At 37.0% G+C, this 24,123-nt stretch overlaps 1 protein-coding gene across 1 annotated transcript in view; it reads right to left on the reverse strand.

Moving 5' to 3' along the window:
- The window catches only part of lrp1bb (low density lipoprotein receptor-related protein 1Bb), a 318,836-nt gene that overhangs the window by 226,425 nt on the left and 68,288 nt on the right, over positions 1 to 24,123 (reverse strand). The window contains exon 2 of the mRNA XM_088002164.1: positions 889 to 1,011. Coding sequence (XP_087858290.1) covers positions 889 to 1,011 — 123 coding nt within the window. The remainder of the gene's footprint in view (positions 1 to 888; positions 1,012 to 24,123) is intronic.

Here is a 24,123-nt window from a genome sequence, read left to right on the forward strand (position 1 = left end):
TTAATTATATTTTTAGAGTTATATAAAGTACCAAAAAAAACAACATAGAAAACACTGAGCTTTCACATCTGAGTAAGATGGTATTTATTATAAATACTAAATGCTACACTATAAGCAGAAGGTATGTATCAGTCACGATGCTTCCCTCGGCCCCAAAGTCTCTCTCCTCACTCAAAACCCTATTTAAAATCTTTGTCAAGATTTTAAGGCCAGCATTTGCAGAAACTATGAGTTCAATAATACGACCACAAATTATTTTTCAAAAATGAATGACCAAGAATAAATTCAAGTAAACTACTGCATGCAAAGCTGTTTAAGGTAACGTTTTAAGAATAAACGGGATAGCCTTGTTTGGGAAGGAGGTGTTACTGGAGAGCAGTTTCTAGGGGAGAGAATTACTCCCTTTGGTGTTGCTTTGTAAAGCTGCAATGTTTTTTTTTTTGCACAAATAACATAACTTGAAGGAAATCGGATAGCACAGAAAGTGTAATTTTAATTTAAATGAGAGCAATGGTCATATACCCAACTAGAATTATTCCATAAACTTTTTGATGCCTACAGAATGTGTGTCGCTTCTCTGCAACTTACCAAAGGGATTTTTTTAAAAACCAGTATTAGTTAGTGTGTTAAAGTTTGGCACCATTTCTAAAATTCTGATCCTGTGTGTTACAGAAAATCTACAAAAAAAGATTTGTGAACCCAGTTCTTGTTTCTAAAAAACCCCTGGAGTGATTCATATAAAATAAATAAATTACTGGAAGCCCAAAATTAGACACTGACGTTCACGAAGAGTAACGAGAAGTCAAATTCTGACTGAAACGGTGTAAGGGCATAATTACTCAGGGCTTATTGGCATTCGTGTGGAATGGATGGAATGAATGGACTTACAGACATGATCACTTTCGTCAGAGCCGTCGGGGCAGTCGGGCTCACCGTCACAGAGCCAGGCCTCGGGAATGCAGATCTGCTGGTCATGACAGTGAAACTCCCCTACGTCGCACAAGATGGGTTCTGGATGGCATGAGGAGAGGGGTGGGGAGGAATAGAAAAGATGCGGCATGAGGTGATGATGCTGCGCTGAAACATCAGGCGTTACCGAATAAAAACATGGTTTAGACGTCCACCTGGGTGAGAGTGAAGGAGAAAAGACATTTCTTGAACTGGAATCTAATGGACAAAATGTTAGGAAGTGGTTCTTGTGACAACAAAAAAACTTGAACGCTAGTGAAACAGATTACAAAAAAATAAAAAATAAAAAAATAAAAACCCTGGATAGTGCCGTTATTTATTGGTTGTAAATATTTAAAGGCTGACAGAAGAACACAGAACCCCCGTGTTTGTTTAGAGAGAGAGAGAGAGAAAAAAAGCTGATATTAACATTTTTGACAGCCACTCTCCTCCAACAAAGACACAATGTCCGATGTGACTCTGAAACTATTACAAAGCGTTGTGGCAAGTTTCTTTCTTATCTCCTTCTCTTCCGTGGTGTTGTGCTTTTATTTGATGGTGGAACAGGCGGTGTTCAGCGAAAGCCCAGTCAACTAAAAAGTCATCGTAGCCTTTCAATATAGAAAGCATCCATCAAAGCCCTGACATGTTTCCTGCCGGTAGCTGTCACAGACTCGGTTCGATCGCACTGCTGAATAACAAAAAGCTTTTGCAAAAGATTTGCCACTACAATGTCACCTGCCTCTACCGCTTTTCAGTGCCCAGCAAAAACGGTAATTTGTTTCTAAGCTTAACCTGCAGACAATCAGACTCAGCTCACAAAGTCCCTCCTCCTACTCACTCTTGCCATCTCCATCTTTTTTTCTTCTTCTTTTTTTCCTCCCTCAATGTGTTCCTAACCCATTAGAGGTAGGAGGGGAGCAAGTGGGAGATCAGGTCTGTAGCATCTGAACAGTGGGAGTGATAATTCAACGCACCGCTGCTCCCTGCCCCAGCACCCTCCAGCAAATTCGCTGCCCAGGGACAAATCTGAAAAGGTCAAACATCTCATCCATTCTGCCTCTTCTATTCCCACTGATGCAATATAGCTGATATCCAACAATTTAAATCAAGGTCCCCTTTGAAATATTCAGCCCTTTTTTTTCTCCCTCCAAACTCTTGAAAATCTACACAAAAGCTATTGAAAATAGAAAAAAAAGGCTTGTCATATAGGGCAACATGAACACTCAAGATAGATTTATGAGGGATTTTTTCATTCCTTTTAAATCGCTTCAGCGTAGTTTAACAGAACTATTGCAAATTGATTGAGAATCCTCAACCCTGGCTATGAGCTTCTCTGTATTCTAGTCAGAAGTGTCCAGATAATGTGTGTGAAATTAATATTAATTTCGGACTTTTAGTGGAGCTGTTCTTTTTTCAGGACACAAGGTTTTTAATGACATAACCTTGAACCCGTGGATGGAAGCCAGAGTACCTGGAGAGAACGAATGCATGCGCTGCTAAAACATGGAAACTCCATGCAGAAAGGACCAGCTGGGATTTGGGCCCAGAACCTTCTGGCTGAAAGGCAGCAGTGAACTGTGCCACAGTGCAACAACCTCCAAACATGCATACGCTAAATGTCTTCTAGAGAAAAGTTTTAAGATCAGATAAAAGAGTAAGTAATTCCTTAATGGCCCAAAATAAGTTTGGTCTGAACCTGTAGATCAGAGGAAATATTTACAATATCTTTATTTACAAAATCTCAATGTCCATCAGACATATATCAACGCACCACTGCGTTGATATATGTCAACACAGGGGGGCACATGCTACATTCCCACAACAGGCAAATGTGAACCCAAATCCACTTATTTAGCCTGTATGTGACTTATAGCTGACTTTTCCACCACAGTTCCAACCAAACAATTCCAGTCTTTTAACCAAAATGCCATCTGATATGTGCCACTTCTGTATGTGGTACTAATTCGGATATGTATCCAGTTGATTTCAAAGCGTCTGCAGTCTGAACCTTCATGTTGCATTTCATCCAGCTTTTATGTTACTAATGTGAGACATATGTTGTATTCCTGCACCAGAAAAAAAATAATGGCTGAAAATCACAGTCTTATGTTCACAGATGTCTTTGTTACTGAAGCGCATCACATCACAATAAGACCACTCCTGACTCCTGATTACACATCCTAGCAGTCTTCCCTGTTTCAGAAATTGCAGTCAATACGCCAAAAAAGGCCGTTGCTAGTAGTAGTGCTTTCTTTTTATCAGCTTCCTTCGTCCTGTTATGATATTGTGACAATACTGTCGGCTCCATTTGCTGAACAAACTTTGAAATCGATCCATGAATGGCTCCATCCATCATTACTTTCATAAACAGACTGCTGCATGACGTCAATATTGTTTTTTTTTTTTTTTTGCTTTAGGGACACAAAACCGCTCGCACAGAAGTCTCATTGTGGTCAAGATTAAATAGCAGTATAAACGACCACCCAAAAACAATCAGATTTCAGTAGAAAATCGAAACTGAGCATCAAGACCTGCTACTGGAACATAGCCATAGAGACATACAGGAAAAGCAACCGTGCAGTCACTCACAACTTAAAAAGAAAATCTTAGGGAGACCCGTTAATCTAACAATCATGGTTTTAGCCGGTGGGAGGAAGCCAGAGTGCCTGCAGAAAACCCATACATACAGAACATGCACACTCCGAGGTAATAGTGCTACCAAGTGTACCACTGTGCAGCATCTACATTAATCCCAAAAACATTATTTACACAAACTAGGAAGGCATTAATAAGCACATGCTGTGTTTGCAGTTGGCAAAGACACGTTCAGATTGATGAAGTTTCAAAAGGCCTGTCTTCTATGCCTTTCAAGTTGAATTGATTACCATTGAGAAGCAGAGTGCTGGTAACAGAAGGGCCATTTCCTCAAGCACTGAAGGAAGTCAGAAAAAAAGAAAAAGAGAAAAGAAAGAGAAAAAAAAACCAACAAAAATCGGTCCCTTCACCTCTGAGGAACCCAGTTACCGACTGATGTTCTACCTCCTTTCATGCTTCTTCATCTTCAAAGCTACGGGGCCAAATATGAGCCGAGCAAATGACCCCTTATGTCATTTCATCCTTTCATTCAGCTTTCCCCAAACAGCTTTTCTTTGTCAGGCAGCACAGCCCCAAAAGCTGCTGGAAGCAACAAAGGGACAAACACCGAGCTGAGGGAAAGTTACAGCTTGGTAGCATTTGCATTAGAAAGACACATGAAGGTGTAGCGTTACTCATCATCATATAATTCGGCATAATTCCATGCAAACATTACTGAAGTGTTGATTTCTATATTTAAAAAAATGCCACAGCAATCCTTTGTAAGTGGAAAAAACCACCCCAACAGGCTCCATTACCATAACAGTGGGAAATGCATAGCCGGCACTCAGCTGGGCACATTATCATGAGCACCATTCCTAACACCCAGCAGCCGCCACTGGCACAGCAGCGTGGCTCATTAAAGCTACCGAGTCTTTGAAAGGTGCCAGATTTTCGGAAGAAGAAAGGCTTGTTTGGAAAATCTGCAAACAGTGTTTGGGACATATATTATTATCAAGTTCTTTATTAAGATGAGATAATAGTTTCATACTGTTAAGCTACTCACAGCATATTCAGAATAATTTAACACAAATGCTAAGACGGCACAGCACACTTCCTCATGCGGCATTTAGCAGCGAGGCATCCACTGTCCCATTTGCTCATTCCTAATAAACTGTGAATTACACACAAGCTTAGGTCTTTATTTTTCTAAACAACATTATACGACAATGAGGTGTAAGCTACAGACCACTAAGACCTTCCAATCCCCTGAATTGCAATAAGGCGCACATTTCACAATATGCTACTTTGGATAAGTCTTAAGCCAAGCACCTATTCAAATAAGACCCAAGTTGAAGAAGCAGCAGTGCACAGCTCAAAGAGCCTTTTTTCCAAAACTATAAAAAGGAAGAAAGCTGTTCACTCTGAATAGCAATTTTTAAAGGAGATGTTACTCATCCAGCTTTTTTTTTTTTTTTAAGTCTAGTAGTGTATGAATCTGAGGTTGTTAGAGTATTTCTCTTTGAGACATGAACCGAAACGCAAAAATTTATATTGCATAATCTCACAAAAGGTCAAGGTTAATAGGTCAAGGCATATCTGCTTTTAGACCATGGTAACTACTACTTACGTTATGTGGAGAATTATCTGTTCTCCATGCTGAGTTCTTGATGTATGAGGTTACAGAAGAGTCAGTGAGTTGAATTCATAAATTCAATTTACTAATACCAAAATACAGCCGGTCCATTCTGACCTGCCACCTTTAAGAGGTAACAGACAAAATGGGATCCCAGAAGAGGGCGTGGTCTCCTTTGTTAGCCTCTATCTAAGTTACGCCCCACAGAGGGCGTTACCTAGCTCCTAGTATCCTGTAGTCTTAGCTGTCAGGGCGTTTCATAACATATTGTTTCTTTTAGCTTTAGCTTAGCTTTGGCTTAGCAACTAGCTAACAGAGATAGAAGGAAAGCACAAAATTATTTATTCTCAACAATTACTTAGGTAGCCTTTAGTGGTGTTCATAAGATATGTTTTTTTTTTTTTTTAATCCACTGTTACTTTGTTACAGGACATGTAATTTTCAGTAAGCTTCGTAGCATAGCTTCCTTCATTCGAACAAGGAACTGGGTTTTACCAGGCTAGTGGCAAGTCAACTTCCCATGTGCACAAACATAAAAGTTGCATTGTTATGTAGAGAAGTGTAAGCTTAGCATAGCATACCGTTTTTTTTCACGCAATATAATATTTCTACTTGAGGAGAATTGGTTTTCACTTGAGTTACTTTTTATTCAGATAATTTTTGCTACTCAGTCTATCATACTTTGTTTCATATTTTTCTGTTTTCTAAATATACACATCTGCAACAGCATAACACCACTCGGGAATTAATAAATTATTCTGATTCTGATAGTGTCTTGAAGTTATGATGCTTACACCACTGAATCAACATCAGAATCAGCTCGACTCATCTGGTGGTCAAATTATGTGTGCTACAGGGTTAAAAGCATGCATGCATCTTCACATACCATTAAAATGAAAGGCAGATACACAGTGGTGAGGTAACTACATCATTCATTTTGAGCACCAGCAGCCAAAGACATAAACTTTATTTTACTGTAGCAAGATCACTACTTAAGGGAGATGAATAATACCATAGTAAAACATTTTATGGAATGCAAATCATCAGCTGTCCAAATATTTTATTAAATTGCAACTAGCAGTAATTGTAGCATAAAAAGATAGCCATTTTGAATTTTGAGCCCTGGGTTGCAAGAAACATCTCTTTTAATCTGAATTCTGACTTTGCCAATTTTTTTTTTTTTACTTTTTAGGTTTCAAAATTTGAGAGAAAATTCTGCACAATATTGACCCATAAATAAAGCAATTCCAATGTATACATTTTTTTTTCACATTTGAATCCATGAAAAAAAACACAAACTGAAAAAGTCAAGTTTCTGTTTTCTGTATAATTGTAAGATTTCTGTCCAGATGTTAATATTTGGAAAACTTGACTTGTTGCTCAAAGTCAAAGAGAGTTGTTGTTTAAAAGTTTCAGATGAGGAAGGGATTATTGATTTAAAAGACTGTGGATAGTGCCAAATCATTATGTCCAGCCAATTTTAATTCTAGTAGTCTTCAAAGACATAACACTTCAGAGGCACTTTGACTTCATCATAAGGCAGTATCATCAAATAAGATAAGGCTTGAACTGACTATTTACAGATCCTGACATTCTGCCAGTGCCACGGTATGTCAGCTGGCAAATTTTATAAAAGAAAAATCCATGACTTCCCTTGGTAGGATGTGAAGGATCAGCAGCCTGTAAAAGAGGGAGCTTATAATACTTTGACTCATCAGTTTCTGATGGGTAGGAATACATATAAAACACTCAGTATAAAACAAACACACATTTTTAAACTCTTGCAGATTTTATAGCTTATTTAGTGTCCTGGTCAGCTCCAGGTCAGATGCATAATGGATGAGAGTGAATCTATGAGGCAAACCAAGCAGGTTGTTAAGTCTAACAAACGCATAATGTGGCTTCTCCCTAATCTTCATATTTTTAATCTGTGGAAAGATCCAGTGCACTGCGATGCATCTCAATGACACCTAACACCTGCATATTAAGTCCTTATTACGAGCGTTTCTCCAGAAGTGACATACGCCTTGTGCTATTTAGTCTTAAATGCCATCCACGTCAAGTCTGATCAGCATATGAAGAGGAGAGAGCACCGTGACTCAGCGCACTGATGAGCGACTGCAGAATGTCACAACACTTCTGGACGGTTGCCCATAATTACAAATGTGCACATCCGTTCAGCAGCATTCCCAACATTTCCTTTCTGTGTACGTCTTCCTTTTCCGTATATCTTTTTCTACTTTTCTTCTTTTTTTTTTAAATCTCACTAAAAGTCTAAACAAATGAATTAATTAGGCAAAAATAATGTGGCACTAAAAGAGAACAAGTTGCACCTACAGAACCTGAACTACAACATTGTCTGGTTTCTGTTGGACACCAGGTTGTACCCCTCACCCAGCTGAATAACTTTGCATTCAAGCCTTGAAATGGCTGAAAAATCAATGGTGTTAGGCTTTGGGGCCTTCATTAGCTGCTGCTCGACCTTCACTACAGAGTGAGGTCACTCTTATTTTCTTAGCAACAGAAGGGGTATGTCAACAAATTTTTAAAAAGGAACAGCATATGAAACGTTTCAAAGACAACTACAGATAGACTGGAGCCCCCCTGCTCCTTGGTGTAAAATCCCTGGACCTGTAAATAATGATTTATGAGACTAGTCTTAAAACTATGTGCTGTTTCTTTGTTCTACAAGTAGAAAGACTTGCACCACATTACAATAAAAAGAATGGTTTTATTCTGCCTTACAAAAGTATTTAGAAGTCTTAAATGTTTTTTTTTTAATATATATATATATTACAACCACAAACTTTAATGCTCTTAATTAGTATTTAATGTGAGACCAACACTAACTGCTCCATAATATCCACCTTTGGCTAAATAACAGAACCAATTCTTTAGAGGAATGTCTTTATCTGATTTGTTTTGTCTTTTCTTTTCTGCAAAATACAACAAATGTTTTGTGAAGCTCGGTGAGACTGGATGGAGAAAGCCTGTACGCATACTTTAGAAATCAGGCCACATACTTTCAATTACATTTAGATCTAAACTTTGACTGAGCGATACAAACACATGAATATGATTCAATTTTATCTATTTTCTATTTGAGATCTGGCTGTATTGTTTAGGGTCAGTATACTGCTAGGATGACATTTTTAAGTCTTATTGCTCCAGTATCACACTGAAGTTACCTCCCTCCATCTTCCCACCCCCTCTAACGAGGTCTGTAGTCCCCACTGAAGAAACGCATCCCACAGCATGATGATGACATCTGTTCAGGGTTATGAGCAACGTTTTCTTCCACAAGTAGCATTTCTGCATGAAGGCAAACAGTTCATCTACCCAGAACACTATCATATATTTTTGGAGTTGCGAGTTTACGAGTTTAAACATGTTTTGAGAAATATTTAAGGCTTGAGATATTATTTTATAACCCAAGTCTGCTTTAAACAACTCCCTGACTTACCAAGTCTATTATGCATTTGTCCGCAACATAAAAGTGCATTTAAAGGCACTAAAAACTGTGATTAGAACATGGTCAAATGTAGAAAAAACCGTTGATATATCTGCTGAATGTGTCAGAGATATTCTAATCTCAGCCCTTTTAATTTACAGAGTTTTGAACGAATTTAAACAAGGAAGACTGATTTAACCTGTCTGTTCAAGTTGAACATTTCTTAAAGGTATAATTAGTGACAGAATCAAGGCCACCCCACTCTCCTCTCTGGATTTCATAGGTTTCATCAAAAATGTACAAATGGTGCATACAATTAGGTATTCCTTTGAAAGCCATTCCTGCCTCTGTTCAACTTTTTCCTCCTCATTTAATTTTTTTGTGTCACCTCTGAGAGAAAAATATGGCTGAGCGTGTAAGTACCGCTGTGTTTTAGCAGACTGGCTGCGACACTGTAAATTTCTCACAACAAACGAAAGCTATAAATAAAAAACATTTTGTTCTTTTCATCTTGGGTCTGCTGGTTTTCCTGAAGTACCAGGTGAACAACCTGAAGGTATGTGGAGCCTCATTCTTATATTTCTAATTGATTTATTGATGCCACAAGTACATTTTTCTGGATGAAAACCCTTTTTATTCACATTTTTGCACTAATGTTACAATAACATTTGTGTGATATATATTAGGCAGGAGGAAAAGGTCATGCAGTGAAATCTTTATAGGACATATTAACTACACTTCAACATGTCATTCTTCCATTTGACTATAAAGCAGTTACAGTAAGTGTATCTGGATTGATAACAACCCATATGCAATTTGTTTCTAGCAAGTTAAATATACCCAGTGAGATTATAAACTTCCTCTGAAGAATTTGTCAGAAGAATTGTTCACACCTGGTCTGAGGTGTTGCAGAAATTTGCTCTTTAACAGATGTGGACAACTTCACTGTCTGCAAGTAACAATTTCTGTAAGTAATATGGAGGAATGGTAGTCATTTTTTAGGGATCGAAAGGTATACCTTAAATGAGAAATTCATATATGAAAACTAAATAAAGGACAACAATAAACCTTTTCTGTCACCAGCATATTTAACCCGTTTGCCATTTCCTTTGTCTTGCCATTGTGATGGACAAGAGTAAAAAACATATAATTGCTTTTGACAATATCCATTGTTTCAAAACAATGCAAAAATTAAACAAAAATGTACACTTTCAAATCTATTCAGAAAATAGAGGTAGTAAAACAAAAGCCTCAAAGGTCTACCAGGCAACCAGCAGAAGCAGCAAAGCAGAGACCTCTTTATAGGTCTGGGAGACTTTGGACTTGGCCGAGAGCCTATGATTTCCTTGTATGAGTTCTGGCTATTGCAAAGACCTTGCTGTTGGCTTTGGCTCCGGTAAGGACCTTGGCGTGGACCAGGGCTGTGCTGTGGGACTGACTCCAGCAGATTGTTGTTGAGCTAGCGACTTACACTAGCTCTAGGCCAGCAGCTTGAGGAAAAAAAAGCACAACATGGTGTGGTGACTAAAGGGCAGAGCAGTCAGAGGCTACAATATCCATTTTGTAAACAAGCTGGATCCCCGAGAAAGGTGACACCTGTTTGAAATGATCAGACTGCGCTAAGCTAAGATACAACAGTGTTTGTATTTGTTGGCTGTACATCGAGCTTAACGAAATGTATGAGAGGCGAGTCCACAAGAAACGGCTTTGCATAAAAATAGTCAGGAAGTATTAAGGCATTGCTTCTATGTGTATAATCACATTCGCTGCTGACCAGATAAGTGCACTAAATCCCCTGTTATGTAAAACAATGCAACATTTTAGCAGTATTTTGAATACTATTGTTTTGACAGAAAGAATTTAAGATTTCACAGGAAGTGAGTTAGGTTTTTAACTGCATTTAACTATTGTTGTTTCTGTTTATCTAATTGTAAACTGGACCTAATCCCAGGAAAAGCAACAAAATGTGTAGGTTTTTTTTTTCCACAACAAGAATAAAGGTTTAATTTTTGATATATTCAGTTAAGAGTTTGTATTTTTTTAACTGTTAATGTTTTACACCGATACAAAGCTTCTAATTAAATGGTAACATTAGCATCATTAGCAGCTAATAGTTAGCTAGCCATGGCATTGTAAATGTTTAGTGTTTTCGTAACTTGAGTGTCATTAACCAGCCTGACACAAAAGTTATTTATGACCTGAACAGAGAAATTCAAGAATTACATACTTTATTACTCCAAAATAAGATTCTAAAACATAGATACTGTCAGATCTGAAGCTCACACCTTTCTATCCAGGTCCCAGATGAAGCCAGACGCTCACATCAACAGGATGCCACTTTGAATGGAATATTGTGTTGCTTTAGTAAATTTCATGTCATCAGATTTATGTAACCTTTAATAGAAAGGTAGCCACACACAATTTTAAAAACAGAAAAAACAGATCTTAATAATTTAATATATGGTCCTAAGAATTTTGTAAGCAAACATTCTTAATTTTCTGTCCTGCATACTATGCAAGCAGATCCATGGCTGAATATTTCCATAATTTTCAGATTGTTTTAGTTAAGAAGGAAAAACAAACTTCAAAATCATTTTTTGTTTCTTGATTATTTTAAGTGTGTGAGGCTCGTGCAAGTTAATTTATGCACCAGTGACATTTTATCATGTGCTACACAACTTCTGCCAGTGGGCGGCACATTAAGATCTGAATCACAGTCGGGGTCAAACTTGAACTTGCTATGCAGGAAAATATTGGATTCCAACCTGAGCAGCACAGTGCGGTCAGGGATTGTTGCTATTGGCTCAAACGTCTGGACTTCAGTTAGATTTTCATTGAGATGTTTCTGCATGGAGTTGAAATTGGATGTAACCAGTGTTCTCAAAGTATTCCAGTTGTTTTCCGATAGTCCAAATTATGTGGATGTCTGTTTGGTCAGAGTGAGACAGTTTATATGCTGGACAATATGATAGACTGACAATCTAGAGAAGTGTTGACAACCAGAGAAGAGGACAAAGCAGATTTGAAAATGAATGGATAATGTTTATTCAGCACTGCTGCCAGGCACAGCTACAAAGGTGAATAACCATTTTTACACATACAACCCAGCCAAAAGTGGTCTGGTCAGACAAAACAAATTTCATATTCATTATGCCCATATTTAAGCTTTTTAGAAATTAAAATCGATTAACAGCTTAGAGAAACATTTGTCTGAAAATGCAGGGTGTAAGAATGTAAAAAAAAAAAAAAGTCCCTTCCTTTTCAATATGTACAAAAAAGAACTTACCATCGAGACAGATAAGACTGTTGAGCTGAACAGTAACAGAGACTCCTCTAAAAGAAAAAAAAAAACCCTGCTTCTCTACAATTTTAAGAGCTCAGAACGACTTGCTGGTTTGAATTAATCCTTCATATGTGAATGTAATTTGCATGAGAATGTGCCATTATACTGCCAATAATAGAAAATAATAGAAAATTACAGTCCTCCAAAACCCGCCTTCTCTCGACTGGCCCCTTTTGATGCTCTATCCAAGGTCACCTAATCACTGGGTACCTTCAAAGACCCCCCATCTTAAACCAGCTGCAGTCTGAAGGATTTATTCCCCATTCCATGTCATGATTACCAATCAGATGGAGTAATAGCTGCTTAAGCAGACAGGGTTTTTGTCATCACCAAGGGTTGAAGTGCCAGTCAAGGTTTCCACTGAGTCTGCGTTGGATGTCAGTGCTTTCAGTGTAGCCTCCAGATTAAACAGCATTATCGGAGTGGAGTGAAAGCTGTCATGGTGAAGGATCACATCCTCCTTGGCCCCTACTATACCACAGCTAGCACCAGGTGACTCATATATTACCTTACAACGCTATACCTTGAATGACACTTTGACTGTTCAAAGAAATTACTACGTCGCAGAAAAACGGCATTGAAATTTCTTGACAAACACATGAAAAAACACAAAAAAATTAGGGTCCAATTCAGAGTTGTGATATAAGTTACAAAAATTAACATCTTGCATATTAAATACAATTGATTATAAGTTTGAGAATTTAAAGTAGCTATTTAAAAAAAACTGTGGTGATTTGTGATTCAGGCCATGTGGGCAGTTGCCCAGGGAAGTGTTAGAAAGGGGAATGTATTTTATATAATAAATCGTTCTCTTTGTAAGAAGTCTAAAATGGTAGCATTGGAACTATGCAGTAAAATGTTCTTATGCACATCCAGAAAAAAACACAGAGCTTTTACCAGGTATAAATGAGAGTGCTGATAGCAAAACAATTAAACAACTTGACAAAAGTCATCAGGTGCTTAAAGAGAAAGATGCTGAAGAAATATATCAGAATCATAAAAAAACTCAAACTTAATAAAAATTGAATTACATTGTTTTTCAGGGCTGTTAAACATTTCAAAGGAACTTTTTAATGAAGAAAAGTCTTTATAACCACACCTCTGTTAAAAACAAAAAGTGTTGTATAAGGATAATGGTATGTCATCATAATCCACAGTGACTCACGGACTATTGTAGACAAGACAAGGATATTTTCTTGATTGAGGCAAGACCATACGGGTGAAATGTGCATTTTGAAATAAAATCACAATGCAAGAAACATCTTTGAGCACATGATGCTTAATGATTTAAAAGCAAACTGTTGTTGGAAATAGTTCTGTTGGGGCCGCCCATTGTGTTCTCTATTGATGCTACAGTTCAGCATTCAAATGTATCAAACGTGTCTTTCCCAAATTTTGAATGCTGCATTCTTGGCGGGCCTTGGGTCTTTCTTTTAGTCTTTTTCATTGATTTTTCTTTAAATGTTAAACACAAAAGGTATTTTGCACAAAGTGATTTTAGAAGATATCAACATTTACAGTGCATTTGTAAAAGCTACAATTTGGTTTATGATGATACTCGGGATGCTGCGTCCTGCTCCAAAGTCAAGATACTCTTGGATATGTGAAGGTATCACACAGAATAAGCCCTATAAGGAGAGATGGTAACCATAAGAAAAAAAATGGTATGAAGGATTAGTTGTACTTACTAGTACTTCTAAAAAATTAGAATACTGTGTAAATGTGCAATATTTTTTCATTTCTCATTCTCATCTTAGGAAGTGAAACTAAATATTACATAGAATGATCACACATTGAGTGATATTTTCCAAGCTTTTGCTTCTTCTAAATTTGAAGACTACAGCTTACAGACAACTTAAAATTCAGTGTCTCAGAAAATTGGAAGACAGTGCAAAAGGTCATTAACAGAAATTCATGGTGTCACATCCGAGAGCACTTCATGCTTCCCTCTGCTGATAAACTTTATGGAAATGTTGATTTTACTTTCTAACAGAACTTGGCACCTGCCCACACTACCAAAGGTACTAAAAGCTGATGCAGTGATCATGGTGTTCATGTTCTTGGTTGGCCAGCAAATTCTTCTGACCTGAATCACATTAAAAAAAAAAAGTCTATGCACTGTTGTCAAGAGGAAGATGAGAGACACCAGACCAAACGAGGCAGAGGATCTAATGACACCTATCAAAGAATTCTGGTATTTCATTGGACCTATGCAGTGCCACATGCTGATCACCCCTGTGCCATGGCATGCAATAATTCATGCAAGAGGAGGGCCAACCGAGTGCATAGAAATGTATATTATTTTCAGAGGCCCGACATCTGTGCTTAAAATATCCAACTGATTTTTGGGTTTTCTTTAAGCCATAGTCATTACAGTTGCAAAAAATAATAGCTTTAAATGTTTTATTTTGTGTAATGAATCTCTATAAAATGACCTTTTGACTTTCTGAGATGACTTGACAAGAAATGTTGCACAATATAATTTTTTTTTAAGATGTACTAGTACTTTTATAAACTATAAAGTATTTGACACAAAAACAACATATGCAATGTCTGTTTAAATTTGATCTCTCCTTTAATCATTAGAAGAGTTGATTTTAATCATGGTATGGTACGAAATTCATCACACTGTAGGCACACTTGTTTACATCTTAACGATACTCTTCAGAGGAACTAATCAAGGAGCTAAAGCGTAAGAGATAAATGACTGAATGAGAGAGACAGAAGGACTTTCTTAAAGACTTATTTGCCATCTGGAAGTTTGCATTTTCCCATTGATCTAGCCGCTGGCTCACTGACGCTCCCATAGGGTACAAACATTTGTACTTTAAATATTATTTATATGCTGCTCTATATATATATATATATATATATATATATATATATATATATATATATATATATATATATATATATATATATATATATATATATATATATTAAAAAACTTTAATGCTTATAGAGAAAATGTTTTCAGGGAAGCTGATTAGGTGCAATTAATGAGACAAAATGCACAAAGCAAAAGCATATGTGCATTGGTTTAACTGTCTATGTGGCGCAATAAGCCAGTTCCCATTGCTAATGTGACATTTCTGTCTCATTGCTTGCCAGTGGACCACAGAAGCATGTGATTAAGATGGACTTGCCCTTTATACAAGTTTTCCACTTTGCTGCAAAGTTGCACAGCTGAGAGTCAGCGTATATGGAACTGATTAGCTTTGTTCCATTAGAATTAGGGAAACATGTCTTTTCAAATGCTTCTCACAGAACATATGAACCTTTTCAGCCGTGATAGCTGCCTGACTGCTCAAAGTGTTGCATAGCAAAGACTGAAGGAGGAACGATTCAGGAACACTGCACTGGTGTTCATGAGCATGAACACGAAAGTAGCTAAAAGTATTGCTCTCTCTGTGTTCAGGGAATTTTCTTGCTCTTAAAGCATAAGATTTCCTCTCCTGAAAAAAAAGTGATAATATATGTTATTATAAAACATAAGCCTTTGTTATTAAAGTGGAACATGACTTTGAACTTGGTGGAAAGGCCTTTTTTGCTTTACTTATTGTTGGGCACCAGATTTGTGCACAACTCCGTAGGGGGTTTGGTGAATCCTGGGGGCCGACCATCCATCCATTTTCTTTATACCCTTGTCCCTTAGTGGGATCGGGAGGGTTGCTGATGCCTATCTCCAGCTAACGTTCTTGCTGCAAGGCAACAGCTCTACCAACTGCGCCACTGTGCAGCCGGGGCCAACCATATAACAATATTAATTCTACTGTGAAAAACAAAAGCTTTCTCTGAAAGAACCTCAATGTGATATTTATGTCACAATGTGTCAGTAGTATGAAAATGAAATGCCTTTCTTTGCTTATTGCTATTGGAAGAGGTTTGGGGAGTTGTTTTAGTTCCTGGCAATGATTTAATGTTTTTATTCAAGGTTTATATAAATAAACTAAACACCAACATTTCACCTGAAATGTTGGTGGTGCTTACACCAATTTATAAAACATCACATATCAGTTGTGTTGGAACTTGCCAGTACGTACACATGTGCGTCTGTTATGCGTTTGTATATGCCCGAGGTCTCACAGCTAATGAAAATGAGTAAATGATAAGAGAAGTATAAGCGATGTCGAGAAAAGGCTACGAGAGCCTTTTGAATTATGACCTGAAGCAGAGATTAATCTGGCTACATTAACACCTTCTAAAAAAAGAAAACATCCAAAATCACTTCAAAAGCTGTAGGGGAAAACGAACAGATTTCTTTGCCTCTCAGAAAAAGTGTTCAAATGTGACTTACCTCATTGAACATGCAACACTTTGTAGTTATTTTCAATGAGAAAATGATTGCATTAATATTACTATTATTCTGGAAAATGACCTATGGCCACCGGTTAGCTTTTTGACATTTCTTTTATTTGTCTTTAACTTGTACTTTTAAAGAATCCCCACATGATTTCGTTTGATTTAAAACCACCACATCATTTATAAAATGAAAGCCAAACAATGTGTATACCATCTGAACCCAAATCTAAGACACAAAGGGGACAACAAAAACAACTGACCTGAAGGCTGCATTTGCCCTTTCACTTTCCATAAAGGCCACATTTTAAAATGGAAATTATTTTTCAAAGACAGATTCTGAATATCACAGCTTCAGGGATTTCATGCCAATATACTGCATGCAAATTTGATTGTGCTTTGAATCATGCAAAAAGAAAGAGACATTAAATTATGCTCTCTAGTCTCCCAGTCCTCGCTTTAAATAAAGCAGACACTTTTTTATTCTTTAACCGACATCATCTGGATGAAGTCATATTAAACATTACCAATCAAACCAAAAGCTTGAATGAACAAACTCCTATTCCTAGTTGTTTGAGGCTACAGTAGAAGTAGTTACTTCACATACTTCTTCTGCCATCGCTTGTCACACTGAACCCCTTTTAGGCTGTTCTTGTAAGTTTGAATCAAACCTCTGAGGGTTTTAATGCACCCTATAGTCAGCCACAGAATTTAAGCATGTCAATCAGTTCGCCAACATTTAGCAATCAGATGGACATTATGCTTAGTTTGGTAAATCAGGCACTAACAACCTGCATTTATATCCATTTAAATTAATCTTCTTTTAATTAATTGACAGGTGAAACATGCTGTAAATAGGACAAAGACATCCTGCATGATTAAATAAAAAGCCTTTTGCAAATTTTTATTTTATCAAGACTGCAAAGGTTATTAAAAAAAACAAAAAAAAACTAAATGCAATGCAAGTATGCCACAAAAAACCCCGACAAGCATTAATGATGTCAAACTACAAAAATATAGAAACAGAACGGACGAGAAACAAAGTCACATCTTTAGGAATGGGTAAGGGTTACAAAAAATAATTTAAAATTTCAGCAAACCACAGTGAGAGTTATTATCAATAAATGGAGAAAACAGAGGAGTGGTGGAGCCTGCCAAGAGGGGAAGTCAAAATTACTCTAAGAGCACATTGAAGATTGATCTCTAAGGTCATAAAACAACAAAAGAAAAACACCCAAAGCGTCACAGGACTCACTTGTTTCAGTTCAGGCTAGTGTTTACGACTAGGCAGCAACAACAACAAAGGCAAAGTAGAATCCATGGGAGAGTTCCAAGACAAAAATGGCTGCTGACCAAAAACAACAAAAGGTCAATCTCACATTCACTAATTAAACATCTTGGTGATCCTCAAGACTTGGAGGAAATATTTAATAACTTGGCAAGACAAAAGTAGGCCCTTGTGAACGGTTTCTGTCCCCTTACATCTGGTGTGAAACTAATTAGACAGTTTTAAAAATGACCAGACAGACACTTTTGCACGGTGGTGATTTGTGCGATGGTTTGTGGCTGTAATGCATAATGAAATAATAGAGCTGCACAGTGGCACAGTTGGATCCCGCCTCTCGCCAATGACTGATAGCAATACCTCCCGCCCCAACTGAAGGATAGGTAGATGTAAAAAATGAATGGATACGTGAACTCATATCTTAGTTTGATTTTAAAATATTCAAATGAAACAAAAAAGAATGAAATGAGATAAATCTTTTAGTAAATAGTGGAGGGCCTGGGGTTACTTTTTAAAGACACCCTATGACCGCGCTCATGTCGAATTTGGATCTTTAGGACTTGCTTTCTAAGTAACTTGCCTGGAAATATGACAGAGGATGAAAATGACGACATAAGAAAGACTGAAAGAATAAAACCAAAAAAAAAAAAAAAAAAAGAGAGGAAAAATAAGTCATCAAACAGCCGGGTTCATTCACTTGAATTTTACGCTATTAGGCCACAGCATTCTGACATAACCGTTTCTTTTGCACCTCGGGAGGTCGGGGATTAAAGGGATGTGCTGTTTAATAAATAAACAGTTGAAACCCTGGCGCACATCAGTCTTTTTTTTTTACATTCTGCTAAAATGAAAGAGACTGTCTGTATTGAACTGGGCTATTGGCAGTTATGAGCAAAATCCATCACAGGAGTCGATCAGGTCGGCCTCCATGGGGCATGAAAGTGAGTCAACAGAGGGAGGATCAGATCTGCTTTTATTGCCTGATTAAAATCAATTTGCTGTGTCCGATGCTGAAGGTGGAGTGACGGAGGGAGAAATGAGAGATTGTTAAGCCTCTCCTCTGCTTCTCTGACTGATTGTAATGGGAGGGTGAGAGCCGGTGGTAAGTGGTGTAGGACACCAGAATTCATGATACGTGGGATAAGAAAACAGGTAAAATAAAACATCATAAAAGTCACAGTTTCATGTAAACATATTTAATAAAAGATTCAAAAACTAGCCCCGTTTCATGATATTATTAATTCTGATAAGCAACCCAATACGAGCACATACGCAATAAGCTTGCTCAGCTTATTGAAGTCTTTATTAAAAATTTCAAAACAAACAGTGTTGCATGATGAATCTGAATTCACTTCATAACCCAGGAGAAATACAGTAGCACCAACAATTACAGAAATAGGTCCATGTCCAGGGAAACATTTATGCTTCCTTTCCTTTCCAATTAACATTTCTGCTCAAAATTACCAGAGCCATTCTGATGTATAACTCTCATTACATTATATATGACCTTTATATAAGTCATTAACACTGCTGTTAGCAACTTGTGAAAATGGGTGAACATGCACAGGATGACACACACACACACACACATGTGCACACACACGCTGTTTAAATGGAGCATGATGACATTTGATCAGCAAAAACAAGTGGTAGATGCACTCTTAATACATTCTAAAATATCTGTCGAACAGCTTTGCCTTATGGCGACCCAATAATCTCATTAGAATTTAGCAAGGTGGAAATACCAGCATTGGTATTCATATCCTTGTAAGCAAAACTGAAGACATTTTATTTCTACATAAGCCTTAAAAAAAGACAATAGATGAAATGTGAGAACAATCACAGATTTCTGGTGTTTATTTTGTGTCGTCCTGTTCCTCAAGTGTGAGAGGTGTAACCTTGTTTTTAATCTCTCCTTCTCATTAGAAGTGGGTGATATGACAATATTATATTGTGAAGGATTATATTTTCTCCCCATCTTTCTCTCTATAAACCAACTTTTTAGTGCAGAGTGCCCTTTACCTGACAGTTGTTTCTGCTTACTGTCAAACTTAAATAGATGTTTGGGTTTTAACTAAATGGCCAGAGTATCTCAGGTCATAAATGTCTAATGTATTGAATGTCAATGGTACTTGACCATATTACATAGCCATGTGAACATAAATTTATTTGCATGATAAATGTGCCACGTAAAAGGAAATGAGCAGTACTTTCTATGGACAAAAATTATTGTTACCACAGAAAAACAACAATTTAAGTGTCTTACATTATTGGATACACCATTTCTCCTCATCTCTCTGCATTTGTTGTGTTGGTGTTTTAGAATATAAGTAATTAGATGATCAAATACTACACTGTTTTACTTTTCACTGTGAGCACCATTATACCATGAGCCATTTATATTGTTACTCAATGTAACCACCCCATGAAAATTTCATAGCAACCCATGCATGTCTATTTTCAGTATCAGTGAAATGCTTTTGAAGTCAGAAGATAAGAAGTATAATAAGCTACTAAAAAGGAGGTTTATGCTACAGAGGCAAGTCTGCTATTTCTTCTATCTGTGAGCGAGGCTTCAGCAGATAATAGGAAGGCTAAATGTGTTACAATAATGTTTTTGTTTGTTATTCCTTTGAGTTTTCAACTCCATGAAAAAAATACTGTATTTAAAAATGAAATCCTACCGTTAAGGTAAAGATCTATATTGTGCAAGGAATATTCACTCATATTTTTGGCTACAGTTTGCAATGTTAACAATACAAACCACTAACCCTCTAAAATGCTCTAAAATGAAATGATTTTCATTTTGCGTCAAACATCAGAGTTGTTTTACAGCAACTACTCTCTCATGCACACGGTCTAATGATGCATCTTTTGCAAACATAAATAATAAAGGAATGCTCAAGGCGGCAAGAAGAAAGCAAAAAAATAAATAAATAAAAAATAAAATAAATGTTGACAATGATGGTTCTTAAAAAAGTGCAATCAGCTAAAAACACTGTCAGCAGATCAACGCTTTAGAAAACTGGAGATCACAACTACTCCACAAAACTTTGCTCAACGTATCTATACATAAAAGTATGAAAAGGCCATTTGAATTCGGTTTATTTATATTTTGCAAAATCACAACATGTCACCTCAAGGCACTTTAGTAAAAAAAATTATTTTAATTAAATTATCAAGCTCAGTTTATCATTCAAACTGGTTGAAAAAGTTTTTTTTTTTTTTTTGAAAACCAAAAGATTGCGTCAAGTCACTGACTTGCAGCATTTCCTTCTACTGAGCTTGCATGTAGCCACAGTGGAGAGGATAACGATGGCATTAGTTTTACAGAAAATCTGTTGTCCTTTGACTAAAGTTTGATTCAAGTGTGACTTTACTAAGGGAACACAATAAAGACTAGAAACAGTCTTGTGTGAAAACAAAACCAAAGCTAAAAGAAGTGACAGTTGCTGTGACAGGTGATAGAGCTCAGCTATTTTTTTAATTGTATGATTTCTAAGGCTGTTTCTACGGCTGTGAGAGTCATTGTACTTATAATGGAATTGAAAAAGTTTTCATGAAAAACAGAAGCTGATTGGGTCCACTGGGTCACTTTTATATAAAAGAGGTAAAGGCAGAGCTTATTCTGAGACTTTGGAAAGGTATATTTCGCACTTAGTCTGAGACAAAAGTTCTCACATGAAAAAAGATGAAGAGCTCCCTCTCGGTCAGGGGTCAGTCTGTACCTCAAGCAGAGCAGCTCAAATATCTTGATGCTGTGCTCAAAAGTGATAATAGGATCGGGCAGGAGACAGACAGACGGATTGGAGTCTCATGTGCGGTAATGAGGCCTCTGTTCTGGACTATTCTGGTGTAGAAATGAGTAAGTCAAAAAGCAAAACCATCGATTTACTGTTCGCCTGTGTTACCATCCTCATATGGTCATGAGTTATGAATCAGGACCACAAGACTGCAATGCTGGACGCAGGTAGCTAAAATGACATTTCTCTGTGGGGTTGCTGAGCTCAGCCTTGGAGATAAATTGAGGAACTCTGTTGTCCGGAGGGAGCTCAGAGGAGCTCCTCCACATTGAAAGGAGTCAGCTGAGCTGTTTGAGGCATGTTAACAGGATGCCTACTCAGTGCTTTCCTTAGGTTTACCCAGCCGTATCCCAGTGGGAGAAGACTGGAGCAGGCCGTTGGGGATGGGGGTCTCTGGAGCTTCTGGTTCAAATTGATCAATAAATACACTTCCTACATTTGTTGTAGCTTTGGTTTTCTTATTTAAAGTTTTAACAGATTTGTGTTTCCTCTTGCAAAACAGAATATAACTTGTAAAGGCAATAGGGCCTGACCGATACTGAGAATGTGAAACATTCCTTTTCCATTTTTTAAAAACGTCTTCAAGAAACGAAAGACGTCCAGCTTCAGCACTTACAAATTCCAGTGGGAGGCAGCTGACTAACTCAAACTGTTTTCTATCATCTGTCAATAAACCATTCAGCATACAGCTGAATTACTATACGTTTCTTTTTGTCATTTTAGTTTATATTCTAATTGAAACTGGCACACTAATCTGCCAGTTTCAATCCATCCAATGTACCACAGGAATTTTTCCTTCAGCACATACTTTACTGACGCTTTTAATATATTTTTTTTATTTTAAAGACTGCATCTTTGTCTTGTTTTTTTTTGTTCAATAAATTAAAGCGATTCTTGTCTAGAAATGGTAGCTGAAAGCTTTCAAACCCGGCAAGACAAATAATAGCAATTCCTGCACTTGAAAAGACGAGAAAGGCTTTCAAGCTTTCAAACATGACAGCTAAAGAGAGGGTTTTGTACTTTGTATGGGCTGGCTATTCCACTTACTAACTGACTGGCAACCAGAAAAATACTATAATAGCACTTTAATGCAAAGTTTGGAAGACATGTTGTGATGTGGGGTCTTTGAGGCTTTTGTGATTATTTATATTTTTAGGAAGAATGTAAGGGCACAACAACAAAAACTGATTGAACAGTTCACTCCAGAAATTAATTGTTGCATTATTGGATTCAAAATAAATAAATGGAAATGCAGTCCTGGTTTCCCCGACTTGGGAGTCTTTAAGGATTGGCTGGTAGCAGTGTAAAAAATGAAAGCCACGGGTTGTTTTATAGCTGCCTTTTACAGTCAGAGGAAAGCTTGTAGTTGTTTGTGAGGCCTGAATATGGGCTGGCATTTTCTGTACCTTCAAGAGACTGTTGCAATGCCAAGCACAGTGGGAGGTTGGAAAGAAAGCCGAAACAGTCATTCAAAATTTAAGCCCCTTAAATTGAGTCAGTGGTTTAAAAATATCCCAGCTAGTGCATAGCGCCATATGTGCGTTTAGATCCTCCTGGAGGGTTATATAGACTAAATAAAAAAGTCATGACTTAATATGTGGGAAATCGAAAAAACACAGTTCGACATTAAAGGGTTGAAGCATGAGATATTTGTCAGCAAACTCCCTAGGCAACATTATGTCACCGCCTGAATTGAAGCGCATGCATAATGAATGAAATGAGGTGGACATGTTCCTCTGATAAAGACTTCATTATGCAAGATGTTAAGATCGTGTAAGCAGCTCCAATGCCAGCCTTATAAATGGCTTTGGCACAAAGAAGCGTCTTACACAGATCCAATAGAAAAAAGAAAAAAAAAGTTTGCAGACGTTATTCATTTTCATTATATGTATGCTTGTTTGTGTGAAAAGGAAGCAGGTGTGGTTACAGTAGACTCAACATATGATTTCATTCATTTATCTTTGGCTTACTGTACTGAACCTTGCAGTTCATTGGTAAATGGAGATTTTAAAAGTGCAGTTTCAACTGAATAGCTTGGAATTATAGAAATTTATCTCCAGAAAAAAAAGGAAGAATACTGATGACTTTATGATCATTTTACCTGAATGCATTTATCTCAGTAAGCTTCGTTCTATTTTGCTTTGTTAAGTTAATTCTCACTTTGTTGATAATTTAACCACTGATTTTAAAAAGTAATCACAAAAGTAAGTTGTTCAGATAAATGTGAAAACATTCTAAAACCTTTTTAAAATTTTGGGAGCATTTCTTTCTCCTTAAAAATGCTTATAAAAATCACAACAGTTTTGGTTACATGAAAGAAAGGGAAGTCTTATGAGTTTTAATCATTTACTGCTATCTTTATGTCAATTCTTTAAAACATAAAAAATAATGTAAATTGTTCTGCGACTTCAGTTGTGACCATTATAAAATAAATGTTTAGCCTTGCACTGCACTGGAATTCCACATACAAAGCAGATGCAGATTTTACTTCAGAAATAAGGGTACAAAAAAAAAAAAAAAAAAATCACTGTTAAAAAATATCCAGAGCAGTGTAGCCGGGGCCTTTTTTCAACTGGACAAAGGAATAAGGATTGCATGCATTTTTAATCCAGATCAGGCAATGTTTTGTTGTCCCAGGATAGAGGATTTAATAAATTCACACTAAAAGCTGAAAGTATTTATCTTGCCTCCATATGCATAAAGGAGGATGGTAAGGGAGGAATAAATATCCCCAAACATCGCTTTTAGATAGAACTGCAGCAAAAACGGCAACTTGGTCAC

The sequence above is a fragment of the Poecilia mexicana genome, unplaced genomic scaffold (genome assembly GCF_051168715.1).
Source record: "Poecilia mexicana isolate PSO_F unplaced genomic scaffold, ASM5116871v1 scaffold_2, whole genome shotgun sequence".
Taxonomy (NCBI): Eukaryota; Metazoa; Chordata; class Actinopteri; order Cyprinodontiformes; family Poeciliidae; genus Poecilia; species Poecilia mexicana.